The following is a 15,852-nucleotide window of genomic DNA, read 5'->3' as shown; positions in this document are numbered from 1 at the left end:
GCACACCCCTACTCAGCACCATGTTCCATGGCCGGTAAGCAGATGTTTAACTACCACCACCACCACCCTGTTTCTCTGATTGTCAAATGCCTCCTAATGCTGGTTTGTGTATTTTAAAATAAATCCATTGTTTTTTCTTCCTTTTTAAAAAATGGATGCTGTTTCTTCATCTACTCAGGGAAGATGGCGCTGCGAGGGTGCGTGCGTATGTGTCTGTTTTGGGAGGGGGCTGCAGAGGCGAGGGGGGTATTTTAGTTATCTGTTGATCTGAATGGAGGAACAAGAGTTGTCTCTTACCTCTGAGGCTTTCTTATTGTCATCACATGACATTTTCCGTTCTCTCAAAACAAAATGGCTTGTAATTCCTGCTGTGGAACTAGGGAAGCAAATGGAATCTTCACATCTAATAAAAGAGGATTTCAAATCTGCATGCAGTTGTGGTTTTTGTGGGGAGAGGGGGAATATGCCGTTCAACTGATCCCAGATTCTGGAGTTTTGCAAATCATGTTGATTTGGGCGACTTGAGAAATCCTTCCTGAAATGCTGCGAAACTGACACTGAGCTAGAGTCCTGGCTAGCTTTAGAAAGTTAACGTGCCACTTCTCCAGAGGCAGCTTACAACAAACACAATCAAACAAAACCCATTGAAACACAGTAATACAAAACAAAGCGAAACCATTAAAAGAACAAATCAGGTCATAAAAGCGGCATCAAAAACACACCTGGAGCAGCCTCAATGAGGGAGGTAAAACAGTCCTCAGGCAGGAAAAAGACCATTTAAAAAACCCAAAAAGAGAAAGCTCCTCAGTTAAGCTCCTCAATTAAAAACCTAGGTAAAAGTGACTTGGTAGGGCAGACGCAAGTTATGGGCAGCCCCTATATAGTCCTTCTCATAGGACATGCTTAATAACAACCTTGCTGTGTGCCAGAAGTATGTTTTGATCACTGAGTCCTTTTCACAAGTGAACACAATAGCACAATACTATTATTTTGAGGGCTGTAACGTTTTATTAACCAATCAAACCCTTCAGTTTTACACAGGACTTTTTTTCTGGGAAAAGAGGTGATGGAACTCAGTGGTGGAACTCAACTGCACAATGACGTCTCTTTCGGTCAGCTGGAACAAGGGGGGAGTTTTTTAAAGTTTTAATCGCCCTAGTCAAAAATGGTCACATGGCCGGTGACCCCACCCCCTGATCTCCAGACAGAGGGGAGTGTAGATTGCCCTCCATGCCGCTCCAGAGCGAAGGGTGATCTACATTCCCATCTGTCTGGAAATCAGGGAGCAGGGCCACTGGCTATGTGATCATTTTCAAGAGGTGCTGGAATTCTGTTCCACCGAGTTCCAGCTGAAAAAAAGCCCTGGTTTTACAACAGGGTTTGAATCCAGTGGCACCTTAGAGACCAACAAGATTTTCAGGGTATAAGTTTTTGAGAGTCAAAGAAGAGAGCTTTAACTCTCAGAAACTTATACCCTGAATATCTTGTTGGTCTGTAAAGTGCCACAGGACTCAAATCTGGCCGTTCTATGCAGGCCAACATGGCTACCTATCTTAAACTGTCCTCAATTTTTAAATCTGTTGAATAAAGGGATACCCCCGATTGGAGAGAAGATTGATTAAAACGGGTTTAATTCTTCATAACTGTAGGTACTTTCCAATCCATGAGTGGCAAGTAGTACCTTCTTGGAAGAGGCTTTCCTCTTATATGAGAAGGAATGCCTAAGTATGCATCATCCAAAAAATTGCTGTTTCTCCCAGAATTATTTGTATGCAGAATGAAACAATGGATTGTGCTCAGACAATTAACTAAGACTTCTTTAACTGAGTGACAGCCCTAATCATTATTACTCGTACTAATATATATAAACATGAGTTTTGTAATCCTGCGCAGAGAGCTAGGTATGTCTAATTCCATTGATTTAATTTCTAAATTGATTTAGTGTCTAAGGCTGCTTCCAGACCACAACAATTTTCCATGAAGCTCTGGCAATCACAGCAACAACATTGTAGCTTTCTTGCCTCAGTCTCCGGTGGGCCACCATTCTTCCCACTGCCACCAGAGGGCTTTTGGGGCTCTTAAAAAACATGGGTAACTGCTAAATTGTTTTAATATAACAAAAACAGCTAATTTCTCTTTTCCCAATTTCTCTCTGAAATCCAAAAATCCATCTCTTTTCAGGGATTGGGAGTCAGTTTTTGACCTACTCTGTTTTGATGAAAATAAACATTGAAGAGAGGAGAGGTAGAAAATTAGGTCCTGCAAAATTTCAGAATTGTTCTCTGTAGCTGCTTAGAGGTGGGCGATGTCTTCCCAAACCTTCCTATTTTCTTGCTAGAGCATTGTAATGTGTCACCTCTTCAAAGAGAAATGAAACACAAATCCTTTTTTAAAAGAAAAAGAGTAAGAGGAATCAATGGCTATATCTAAAAAAGTTAATTTGGGGGAAATAATTTTCTCTCTCCATAACACTATGAATGATGTTATAATGATCTCTTGCCACTGTCTATTAGCTCCTGTGAATTCTCAGCTTTTTCTAAACTGCCGTCTTGCTGCAGCTCTGCAATGCCTTAGATTTTTTTCCAGTGAATGTAAGAATTCAGAGGAACTAGTAGTTTGTGGCGAAAGATCATTATAATGTTTTTGTGTAGTAGCAATCTAGCAACTGCTGTTCTGGAGCAGGTGGGAAATGGCCATGGGTGCTGAGTCAGGGGAAAGTGGCACAAACGTGGCAGGACCTTCACAAATATGTGCCTCCCACATTGAGCTTTTTCCAAAAGGTTGTCCCAAACCTGGTTTGATACAAATATCCCAACAAAGCAGGAGAAAACCCACAAAGTGGATGGCTAGAAGAGAGCAACCAACTTTATTGTAGCATAAGCTTTCAAGAACCACAGCTCTCTTCATCAGATGCATCTGACGAAGAAAGCTGTGGTTCTCGAAAGCTTATGCTACAATAAAGTTGGTTAGTCTTAAAAGTGCTATTGGACTCTTTACTATTTTGCATCTACAGACTGACACGGCTAACTCCTCTGGATCTAGAAGAGAACAATTTATAGATGTTAAAAAAAAACCCTTGTCCTTTGGAAAAAACTATTATTCACACCCTTCAAAATATTTAAATATTTAAACTTTCGAAACAAGCTCCCCGAGCATAAACATCATTGTAGCAAGGGAGCCTTGCAGCTGCCTGTCCCTTACATGCTTCCACAACGAGAGACATAGCAAGGCAACAGATATTACTTACTTTACCTTATTCCAGGGCTTTTTTTCTGAGAAAAGAGGTGGTGGAACTCAGTGGGTTGCCCTCGGAGAAAACGGTCACATGGCTGGTGGCCCCGCCCCCTGATCTCCAGACAGAGCGGCGTGGCCGAGCGGCGCAGAGGGCAATCTAAACTCCCCTTTGTCTGGAGATCAGGGGGCAGGGCCACCAGCCACGTGACCATTTTCAAGAGGTGCCGGAACTCTGTTCTACCGCGTTCCTCCTGAAAAAAAGCCCTGCATTATACACTTATTAGCCATTTTTCATCTAAAATGGTGTGTAAAATAGAAGACTATAACATTGAACAGGCTCTGAAGGGAGTGCTTAGCTGCTAAACACTCGGGGAGCACACTCTTGGCTTTTCTGGATGATGGTAGAAATCGGGAAGCTGCTTATAGTGTTCATAATATTTCCCTGGGTGAGGGACAAACCTATCTAAAACAAAGTATTCACAAAGTTGTACAGCTCAGTGTCTCCCCCGTCATTTGACAGATAAAACAGGGTGTGCTTGTTACAAACCTTTACTCATACTGAGGCCTGTTCTTCCGCCCCGCCCTTGCCATTGCTGAAGACTGTACAGTACAATACAGTATTCAGTTACTCTGCAAAACTAAGAGTTTTGTGCTTAAATAAGTGTACTTTTTTTAAAGTACACTTTCACACACTGCCTCACTTTCACACACTGCCAGGGGTCGTGCTGATCTGTTGCTGTTAGCCAACTGTTAGCCAACTGTGGGTTAAAAAAAAAAGTAACCCACAGTTGGCTAAAAGCAACAGATCAGCACGACCCCTGGCAGTGTGTGAAATAGAAGACTGTGCCCCACAGGGTGCCTTATGATCCACATGTGTATGCTTAGAAGATGTATGCGCATTAGATGAGGTACCTCAAACACACCACATCCTCAAATGCAGAATTTTTAAAACTATTACGACCCTTGGGGAGAAGACTGAAACCTGACAACTAGCAACCCATTTTCCAAAAACTGCTTAACGTATCTCCAAAGGTCAAAAATACAGACAAAAATGGACCAGGGATTTGACAAGAGGAGCCAAGTGAAGGGGGTAGATTTTCTCAGGTACAAAGTATTTTTCTTGGAGCGTTCTGGCAATGCGGTATCACTGCCACAAAAAGATTCATTTGGAGTGAAATGTATCATACAATTCCAGCATGAATTGATCGAAGTGGCTGAGGATTGCTTAAAATGTGAAGGATTTCCTATGTGGATAAACGGCCACAGCTGAGTAAGAAAAATATTCTGTAGTAAAAAAGCATGCACGTTGCCTGTGGATGTGTGTTGCACATTGCCTGTAGATGGCTATAGTGTGTTGAGCTTACATGCAGCTATTTAATTATGGCTGTTTTCACACTGCTTACCGGCCATGGAACATCGTGCCGAGCTCCCGGAACGACAACATCTACCTGGCGTGATTTCGCGTGAAATCGCACCAGGTAGACGCTGTCGTTCCAGGAGCTTGGCGCGATGTTCCGTGGCCAGTAAGAGAGACCCACGTAAGAGAGACCCACTACCTAAAAATAAACACTATATCAGTGCTCATTATGTTTTTTGGTTATTTGCATGTTTCTTCCTCTACTGGTGCTATCTGTGTAAGAAATCCATGATGTCTTTCCTCTAGGACTTTCTTGGAGCTGTTGCAGCCAACACTTTGTTTGAATGGGAATTTGAATCTTGGGCCATTTTCACACTACTAACCTGCTTCCGTAACGTTGCAAAACGTTGTGCAAAAACTGCAGAAGATAGCGTCTTCTTGCAAGAGTTTTGCGCGACATCGCGCAAAACTCTCACGAGAAGACGCTATCTTCTGCGGTTTTTGCACAACGTTTTGCAACGTTACAGAAGCAGGTTAGTAGTGTGAAAACTGCCTTGGTCTCCCATGCTTAAACACAACATTCTTTCTGCAGCTTCCCATTTACTCTCCTTCCTTTTCAATTGTCGAACCAAAACTCTAGAAATGTCATCTTCTTAACAATTTTGCTTTGCAGCCCAGATCATGGACTGCAGGTGCATCCTCCCACAACCTTTTGCAAAACAGAACTGAATCTGTTTTGTGCTCAGCGGAAAGATGACCTGAGTATGGCATACGTGCCGCATTGAGCTCTGTGATCAAAGAAAGGTGGGCTATACATGTAATTAAAAGTAATAAATGTGAGCGTGATTCTTTTCTCCCCATCTCTTAGCTCTGCCACTTGGGACTTTTCTTTTCCCTAGCCAGCTTGGGGTGAAAAACTGGAAATTTTGTTTGTTGAGGAATGGATCTTGTCTCAGTTAAACTCCTCTGCTGCTTCCCTTTTCAATTTTTTTTTTTGCGAAAGCATAAGAGTTCCTGTTCTTTGCATGGGATGCTTTGTGAGCCGGAAAGACCCTGTGCACCCTGGCTGGCCCTGGAGAAAACCCTTCGCCGCAGCAACAACCCAAATGGAAGCAGGCCAAGCTGAGGGCAGCAGCCTGCTTCCCTCGCGGAGGATGCTCCCAGCCATCCAAGTGGCCTCCGGTTCAGCTATAATAAGGGGCCGAGGGCCTTTTGAGTATCACTTTCAGCTATTCTGAAGGTTAAACGCCTGTTTAGAGCCCCCTATTGAAGGCCGAGACGGGGGTCTGGCATTGTTGAAATCCCTTCCCGCCTTTGTTTCCCCAGCTTTCAACGAGCCTGTGAATTTAAAAAGTGCCCTGCTCCCTTCTGACTCTCCTCCCCCCACCCCCAGCCCCTCCAGCCCGGCAGTTTGAACAGAAGTGCCTCCTCGGGGAAGGCAGGCTGTTTCCTGCGCGCTGTAATGGCATACGGGCCTCTTTCGTTTGGGCTCCCGCTTTCTTTTAGCTGCAGTTTAACCCGGGCTCTGAGGCCGGCCTCCACTTTACTGATCTCTGCTTGACATCCAATTACCACATGAATAGGAGAGAAAAGGCTTTAACTCCCTCTGACCTTCCCTTCCCTTCCCCCCACTTCTTCTCCATCCCCCCCCCAGCCCTTTTCTCTGATGCAGAAGGGAGTTCAAAACTGAGACTGGAGGAATCAAACAAAGCCCCACCTCCCCAGCAAGGAACCCCCCATTGTCATTGCTGCTGCCATGGCTCCAATGTTGCTGTCTATTATCGAAGCCTTGAAGTTTGACTTGCCGTGGCAGAGGCGTGCAAACAGCTGTTTACGGATTCCCTCTGACTGCTTTATGGAGAAATAATTGAATCCTTTTGATGAAGTTCTCTGATAAAAACCAACCCTCACTGGGGCTGACTCTCATACATAAAACGGCACAACCATCGGGCTCTCTGTCTTTTGAAAATTAAAAATAAACACCAGCCGCTGTTCTTTATTGCGCTACTATTCTGGCAAGAGCGGGGTTGCGTTAACCGTTCGGTTGAGTGTGCTATGGGGAATAGGATTCTCTAGCTAGGTTGAGGCTGCGCATTGGTAGCAAAAAACACAGGAGCAAAGATCACTTCAGCGTTCCACAAACGAAAATTTGGACATTTATTGATGCCTGTGACATCCCTCTTTTCACAATGGCTGAGATGGGCCTCTCCCTAGCATGCTCCTGGCGGTTCTTCTGTGGTCGCTGTTCATTTAATTCAGGATTGCATGTACAGCACTTGCGTGTTTGAAATAGGGTTGCCAGCTCCAAGTTGGGAAATTCCTGGAGATCTGGGGGGTGAAACTTGGAGCAAGTGGGGTTTGGGGAGGGAAAGAACCTTGGCATGGCATAATTCCATAGAGTCCAACCCCAAAAGTAGCTATTTTCTCCAAGTGAACTGATCTCTGTGGCCTGGAGACCAGTTGTAATTCCAGGAGATCTCCAGCCACTACCTGGAGGCTGGCAAGCCTAACAACAACAACAACAACAACAACAACATTCGATTTATATACCGCCCTTCAGGACAAATTAATGCCCACTCAGAGTGGTTTACAAAGTGTTATTATTACCCCACAACAATCACCCTGTGAGGTGGGTGGGGCTGAGAGAACTCCAGAGAACTGTGACTCACCCAAGGTCACCCAGCTGGCTTCGTGGAGGAGTGGGGAATCAAACCCGCCTCTCCAGATTAGAGTCCCGTGCTCTTAACCACTACACCAAACTGGTTTGAAACTAGCTGGTGTTAGTAAACCTATTCCTTTTTAAAGCTCAAATATGTTTGCTATCATGTTTAGTCTCTCAGTGTTGTACTGACTGCAGCTCAGACTCGTTCAGCAATATTTACAGTACCATACTAAGTAGATTTACCTAGAGTTGCCAGCCTCCAACTGGGGCCTCGAGATCTTGGAATTGTAACTGATCCCGACTATAGAGATCGTTTCACTGGAACAAGTGGCTACTTTGGAAGGTGAACTCTATGGCACTATACCCCACTGAGGTCCCTCCCATACCCAAACCCCACCACCTCCAAGCTCCACCCCCAAATATCCAGGAATTTCCCAGCTCAGAGTTAGCAACCCCTCTAACCCTTCTAAGGGATAATCCTGCACGGGGCTGCACTGGAAGTGTTTTGGTAGGTGGTTATGCACAGCACATTGTGAAGCAGGCTATCTTTTCGTGTGTTGACAACTAAAAAAGAGTTAACCAACAGCCGCAGCCTGGATCTTGCCGTATGTTTTACAATCCCCAAAGGGCTGTACAGGAAAAATGTATTTGCCCACACAATATGCTATCATTTTCAAAATGAGCCTCACTGATCTGTCAGGTGTGCAACACATCACTCAATACTCATGTGCATGCATGTGTGAACATGGGAAGCTGTCTTAGTCTGAGTCACACCACCGGTCCAGCAAGTTGAATGTAGTGCAGTAGTGTTGCCAACCTCCAGGTGAATCCTGAAGTTCTTCTGGGGTTATAACTTATCTCTGGACTACAGATATCAGTTCTCCTGAAGGAAATGGCCGTTTTGAAGGTCTCTATGGCATCATATTCCTGTTGAGCTGCCTTCCTTCTCCAAACTCCACCCACCCCAGGCACTGCCCTCATATTTCCAGGACTATCCCAGACTGATGTTGTTTTCCAGGGTCTCTGGCACAGTGGCACCACATTTACTTTTGGAAACTTATGAGTTATGTTGATATACCATGTTTCTACCAGCACACTCAAGATGGCTTCTCATTGAATCAAAAGGGACGAGAAGGGAAGGGGGGAAAGCAAGATCAGGTAGCAGCTTTTGCATCATGGTTACATAATAAGGAGGTTGGATGGCTGCTGTAGGAAACAGTTCTGTAAGAGGCAGAACCAAAAGCCTGGTGGTCCTAGCCAGTAGGCTTGCCAGTATCCAGGTGGGGTCTGGAGATCTCCCGGAATTACATCTGATTTCCAGGTGACAAATCAGTTCCCATAGAGAAAATGGCTGCTTTGAAGGGTAGACTTTACGGCATTATACCCCACTGAGGTCCCTCCCCTCCCCAAACCTCACCCTCCTCAGGATCCACCCTGAAATCTCTTCCCAATACTGAGCTGGCAAATCTACTAGCCAGGTCGTTACAGGGGGGCTTATTGGTATCTCCTCTCTCCTTGATTCAGTGTGGATACAATAATATTGCTGTATGTTGCAGAGTTGCCACAAGTCTTTTTCTCCCTCTAAGCATCAGCCCACCCTGTGTTGCATAGAGATAAAAGTATCAAACTAGGCTACTTTTTTTCAACCACAAATAAATAAAATAACAGTTAACAGCACTACAGGGCCGCTGTAAAGTAAGCCTGTTTCTCAACCTCAATAATACCAAAAGAGAGAGGCGTGGTGCAAACTGCCAAAACAATGTATATAACCGCGCCCAACTAACTATGCAGCAACAATATAGTATCGATCATAAACTTTAATCAACAAAGTTGATTAAAGCGTGCTAGAGCGTGCTGCCACTATGCACTTTGAAGGCTGAGAAATGTGTTGATTTACTGTTTTATTTATTGAGATTGCATCCATCAGAACTGTTGTTTTGGTAACTGCTTTGAGAAAGGGGCATCCGGAACGGGAACCTGTTGCTGGCGAACCCGTCAGCAGTTACATTGATTGTATTAGAAATCTTGTAGTTCGGTAACATTTGTATGTACCTATACATGTTATGAAAAAATCTGTGGTGGATGATATACCTCAGGCATTGTGATATTATATACACACTTTAGATATTCATGGTATAATTTGGATTGTGAGAATTGTTGATTAAAGTTTATGATCGATACTATATTGTTGCTGCATAGTTAGTTGGGCGCGGTTATATACATTGTTTTGGCTGTTTCTCAACCTCAGCAATACACATTTCCACTTAACAATGTAGGAATAACAATTAATTATACTGTGGGTTTGTATACTGGGGTTTCCAGCCTCCAGGTGGGGCCTGGAGTTCTTCCAGAATTACAACTGATCTCCAGCGGACAGAGATGATTTTCATTGGAGAAAATGGCTGCTTTGGAGGGTGGACTGTATGGAATTATACCCCCCCCCAAGGTCCTCCCCTCCCCAAACCCCACTCGCCCCGGGCTCCCCCCTCCAAAACCTCCATCCCCTAAACCTGTGGAACAGCCTGCCTGAGGAGGTCAGGAGAGTCCACACACTCTCAGCTTTCCACAAATGATGCAAAACCAAATTATTCAAAAAGGCTTTTGTATTGTAAGGAAGGGGGGTCTCAGATGCTTTGCTAATGAGTTAAGGACCATAGACTTCACCACTACGTTGCCTTACATACAATCTGTTGTTATAAATATGTGCTCCTATGAGCTACTTGTGTTTCATGTGGTCTAATGTCAGCCCTAGTATTGCTTATGTTCTGTTTCAGCATTTCTTCAGCTCTGTATTGGATTCTTATTTATTTATTTAATGTCATTTATAGTCCACCTTTCTCACTGAAACTCAAGGATTACACAGTGTGAGATTAATACAGTTAATATCAGTAATTGACAGGAAAGACATACTAATGAGATGTCTTTGTAAACTTGTGTGTATTTACCCTATGGCATTGTTTATGGAAATGTCCTTGATATTGACTGTACTAATCTCACACTGTGTAATACGCCTTGAATCTCAGTGAGAAAGGCGGACTATAAATGCAATTATTAATAATAATAAATAATATTTCCCTGGAAATGGCAACCCTAAAAGCACATGAAGTGTTAGATGGCAATTTTGGGGAAAAAATAAAGACCAAAAAAAAGGCACAGATGAAATTTGTTCCTACACATTTTTATTAGGAATGAGGGGACGGGAGGAGATGCAGGGTTGCCAAGTCCAGGCTGGGAAAGTCCTGGAGATTTGGGGGGTGGAGCCTGGAAAGGGCGGGGTTTGGGGATAATGCCACTCTCCAAAGCAGCCGTTTTCTCCAGGTGAACTAATCTCCGCTATTTGGAGATCAGTTGTAATTCCGGGAGATCTCCAGCCACCACCTGGGGGCTGGCAACCCTAGGACGCAGCCAAATCCTTACAGCGATTTTTAAAAAAATCCTTTCTCCAATATTTTCTATGAGCAGCTCTCGCCTTTTGCCACTCTTTTGACGAGATTCGTTTGCAACTGACAACAACCCGGAAATCTTGCGCGCAAAACAAACAAACGCTCCCTCTCTTCCTATTCCGTGATGTCTCCGGCGTCGTTGCCTCCGTTGCTAGGTGACCGCCTCCTAACCCGGATGTGGGTGCGGGAAAGCTTCCGGTTTGGGAAGTGAGGTTCCCTGGTCAAAGATGGCGGCCCCCTTGTCTATTCAACTAGAGTTCGGGTAAGGGAGGTGTTGGGGTAGGAGAGAAGAAAGGGGGAGAGCATGTGTGTGGTTGGAGGAAAGGACGGACATGTTCGTGGCGCGGTTCGGCTCGGAGTGCGGCTGAGCCGGCGAAGGGATGCTAGGATGGGGACGGCCTTCAGGCAGAGGGAAGGGGGCCCGGTTGGCGGAGGGTGCTTGGAAATGTGGAATTCCTGAGGTTGGCGGGGGGAAGCTGAGAAATTACTGAGAACAGGGTATCGTATATTTGCTTGAGCCTCATATGGAGCTAAACACTCTGTCTCAGCCTCGCCTGCCTCTTGTGGGAATAAAATTGTGAGACAAAAACTCACCACCCTGAGCTCCGTGGAGGAATAACAAGATAAAAATGAAGTAGATCGATTGAAAGAGGAGGCTCAGATGATGGGAAGCGATTAGTCTTTGAGTGGAGGATATAGTTTTGTGAAGGAATTTGTAAGGGTAATAGGATGGGGAAAGATTGGGATGGGGTCCAGCTGAACAGTTAGAAAATGCCTTCTATTATTATATTTAAAGCTCTTTGAAAGAAGAGATACCTGGGAAGTTAGTGTTGTCTAGGAAATGAAATGGATGCTGGTATTTTAAAGGTGAAGGGATGGTCCTTGGCAAAAGGTGCAATAATGGAAGGGGCTGAGGGAGATTTCTAGCAGTACATTAAGAGAAGTTATATATTGAGCCTTTAGAAAGAAGGAGTTTGGGAAGTTCCAGTTAGAAAGAGAACCCGTGTCATTAAGTGACTGTGGACAAGATAGAAAGAGTTACAGTTTGGAAAAGGTTATGTGTTGATGGATCAATCTAGCTTTGTCCACTGATGAGTACTATAATTCTAGAATGAGATGATAGAATGAGAGTTTGAAGTACTGAAGCAAAGATTGTTTGGAAGGGCTGTTATGAAAGATTAGAGATGAGAATAGAACCATGTGTACGTGTATATGTTGAAAGTGGAATGGTTATGGCTAAGAGGATTTGGTTTGAGTTAGATCATAGCCCCATAATACATTTGTTAAAATATCATAGCTCAATGTGGGCATGCTTGAAGTAACAAAGCAAAATAGTGCAGAATAGTATCTTCTCACAACTCAGTAGCAAAATGAGTCCCTTAATACCTGGATTTCAAGGTTCAGAGGTGTCAGATAAGAAACTTTGATTTTCAGACAGAGATTCCAATGTCTTTCAGATTTAAAAATTTATCACAGAAAATTTTAGCATTGAAGTAGCTTGTGGTTTGCCGTTATCTTTAGTCAGTTCATCTCAATAGAAGGGTCTCAGGAAGTGTTGAGTAGCTCATGGCATCAATGTCTATAGACTGGGGAAAGGTAGCAGATTCACCAGGTTGCATGTAGGCTAATTCAGTTGTGACCTGCTGTTGCAAGGAAAATAAAATGTACCTGCTGTGCTCTTTGGAATGCAACATCATTTACGTACTTGATGCCTGGTTTGGAGAGGTTACTTTCTGCGCTGAGTAATCCAAAATGCTCATACAATTAAATGTTCTATTAAAATGTTAACTGTAATGATGGGGGATGCCTAAAAAAGATAGCAAATATGTTTCTGAAAAATGGGAAGGCAAGAAAAATGGAATTGCATATTTTAAAAATATCTATGGATATAAGCTGCAGTGCTTTATCTAGAAAAGGATTTAAATTCACACTAGTTTCTATGATGATACAAATATTTAAATTGCAAAAGGGTCTTATGAACAAAAGACAATGCAACAGTGAAAAGTGGATGAAATGTAGGCACCTGACACCTTATGTGCTACTAGTCATTCACAATAAGTTTGTTGGTTTTTAAGGTGAAACAGGAGTAAATATAAAGTAAGGCTACAAACTATCTTCTTCTGATTTTTAAAAGATAATTCTCTACAAATATTAGAGTTTTTCTCCTTTTAATCCCCCCCCCTTCAGCCGATGACAGAGTCCTCAACTGATGATTTCTTTTTGTGGTTAGTGTGGTGCAGGAGCTAAAATATTGGGCCTGGATGTAGGAAATCCATGTCTGAATGCCTGTCCAGCAGCTAAAATCACTGGGAGGCCCTGCAGAAGTAATATATTTGCTCACACTGTATAGAGCCAAGCATACCATGATGATGTGATTTAAACTCTGGAAGTGTAAAATATTAAATACTAGCCCTTGACAATGCTTCCTCTCAGCTTTGAAACTTTTTCCCACAGAGGTGAAGTTACCTCCCTTTTGAAGTGGAGTTTGAATCTTTTATTCCTAATGGTATATAGGTAAAGCCTCTCGTTTATTCTGTCTGATTTCCTACTTAGTTCATAACTATCTGGAGGCCTGCAAGAGGGGAAACAAATTGGAAATCCACTCACCCCCTCGCTCATCCACTCCTGCTCTCCAAGATTTAGATAAGAACATCAGGCTGATTTTCCTCTGATTCTCAGCTGCCCTCAACATTCCAGGCCTCCTGAAGCATATTCAGTCCTTGCCAGGATATGGAGGTTTTCTTTTTGTTAATGTACAAAGTCCATTTTTCATACATAGGGAATTCTGAGTGGTTTGATTTTGCTGCTTTTGTGATCGTAATGGGTCCCGACCATTTTATTATTGGGAGCGATCACATTATTATATCTAGTACCATCAATGAACCTATGGGATAGAAAGGGATATAAAAAATAAAAACATCTGTTTTGCATTTGTAGACACTGCTGGGCAAGTCTTCATCTCTCAGATATTCTTAGTTTTTTCTATACAAATAATGTTAATGGATTGACATGTGCTATATTTTTTCGTAGGCCCTCATCCCAACAGCCTGCCAAGAGTTTCTTCATTTATTTCTATTCACTGAGCCTGCACCATCCACTGTGGCAACCTTTTGAGATAACCACCCCACCTGTGGTAGCCACTAAAACTGTTCTGCCTTTCCAGAAAAGAGGAGTGTGTCAGTCCTTTCTCTCTCTTCTCCCCCCAACCCCCGCCTTTCTTGGAAATGCCTAAATGAGTGCTCTATGTGTATCCATTGCAGCTGAGTTTCCCCTCAGCTCCCATGCTACAGAAGGACCTTATCTCCCATCCTTGTATCTGTGGTAACAAAGTGTGAGCTTGTTTTCATAGCAGGCGGCTCAAACAAGTCTCTTTCCTACAATTGCTGGGACTTGTTCTCTCTTGCATGAATCTCTAGATTTGTCTAACATTAATAATTGCTACTTCAGTTTTCAGATAACTGTGTTTTTGTGAGCTGGGGAGCACCCACAGAGAAATCTTTAGGAGACTAACTGTACATAAGGAGCATTGCAGTAAGCATTACAAAGGCGCTGTTGTGCTTTCCCATAGTACAGCCAAAAATCTTCCCTCACGTAACGATTTAAAGGGACTGGGTCACATGTTCATATCCTCCCATTCATATTTTGATATTACTTTTTGCTGTGTTTGTGTCCTTTAGTGAGGCAATTTGTAAACAAGTATTGATACTAAAAGGCAGGGTAAAGTCACCATCAAAATCTGCTTTTGGCCTCTTGCCCTCCTGGCTCTCTCTGGATCTCCACTGAGTGTTTGAAGCCAGTAGGTACTTGAACCGCTGCTGTGATTGACTCCACCGTGTGGAACTCTTTCTAACCAGACAGTATGTTTCTTCCTACCTCTAAGCAGTGCTAGAACACTTCTTGATTCATGAGCAGTAGTTAGAGAATATCCACTGCACCATCCCCCTTGTGTATTATTTTAATGTAAGATAGATCCATCCTTCTCAGTTTTGTAAATTCAGCCTAGACAGTTCTTTCCTAATCCCTGTTATCGGAGATAAAGTAAACTGGAGATACTGGAAATCTTTTTTTTTAATATAAATTTTTATTTTACTAAAAGATAAGGGGTACAGAATATAGGGGATGGGAAAAAGAAATTCATATTATATATTGCTAATACATTGCACCGTACAATCTAATATATTTCTTCAATGTGTTCTGCAGATCAGCCGCTTATTTGCAAATTTTTCCATTCATTTTAAATAATATCCATAAAAGTCTTCATCCTAACTGAAAGCCCGGTTTCTTCAGATTTCCTCTGTATCGAGCTATAAAATGGGTCCCAAATGTCATTATATATTGTATTGTCCATCTCTTTCAATAGACTCGACAATTTATCCATTTCAGCTGTCTCAAGAATCCTTTCAATCAGATTTTCTTGCATTGGGGTGACTGTCGTTTTCCAAAGTTTCACATATAGTATCCTGGCTGTTGTGATTATATTCAAAATCAAATGTTTTTGGTTTTTATTAACTGGAACCAACATGTGGTTTAATAAAAAGAGTTCTGGTTTCAAAGGCAATGAAAGCTTAAGTATCTGTTGAGTCGTTTTGTGGACCATCTTCCAGAACTCTGCTGCTTTTTTACATGTCCACCACATATGATAATATGAACCCGGATTACTCTCACATTTCCAACATTTATTTGACATATTTAGAGACGTTTTAGCTATCCTCATAGGAGTTAGATGCCATCTATAAAACATTTTGTAAATATTTTCTTTCAAAGGGGCTGCTTTTGTCACCCTTAAATTGCCCTTCCACATTTGCGACCATTGCTGTAAGTCAATTGTGTGTCCCACGTTCTCTGCCCATTTTATCATGGTGAGATGCTGGAAATCTTGAACCTGGAACCTACTGCACACCCAGCAGGTGCTCTGCCATTGAGCTGATGCCTATTTTGAAGGAGTCTTCTCCTTTGTGTCTCATCTCTCCCTCCTTCCAGTAAAGGTGTGCACATTTAGGATCTGGGCTCTTGAGAGTTCAGATCACCAACAGTTTTTGCTTAAATTTCTTGGTTCTTGGGGGAATGCATATACACTTCTAACTATGTTCTCTAAGCATTGTGAATTAATGCTGATATACAAGAAATGAGGCTTCTTGCATACATCTAAAGCTGCC

At 42.9% G+C, this 15,852-nt stretch overlaps 1 protein-coding gene across 1 annotated transcript in view; it reads left to right on the top strand.

The window, feature by feature from the left end:
- Window positions 1-10,896: 10,896 nt before the first annotated feature.
- URM1 (ubiquitin related modifier 1) overlaps window positions 10,897-15,852 on the top strand; it is a 33,796-nt gene continuing 28,840 nt past the window's right edge. The window contains exon 1 of the mRNA XM_054998037.1: window positions 10,897-10,958. Coding sequence (XP_054854012.1) covers window positions 10,924-10,958 — 35 coding nt within the window. The 5' untranslated portion in view covers window positions 10,897-10,923. The remainder of the gene's footprint in view (window positions 10,959-15,852) is intronic.

This window comes from Eublepharis macularius, chromosome 14 (genome assembly GCF_028583425.1).
Source record: "Eublepharis macularius isolate TG4126 chromosome 14, MPM_Emac_v1.0, whole genome shotgun sequence".
Lineage (NCBI taxonomy): Eukaryota > Metazoa > Chordata > Lepidosauria > Squamata > Eublepharidae > Eublepharis > Eublepharis macularius.
Note: the sequence above shows the minus strand (reverse complement) of the source record. Positions and strands in the feature narration are given on the sequence as shown.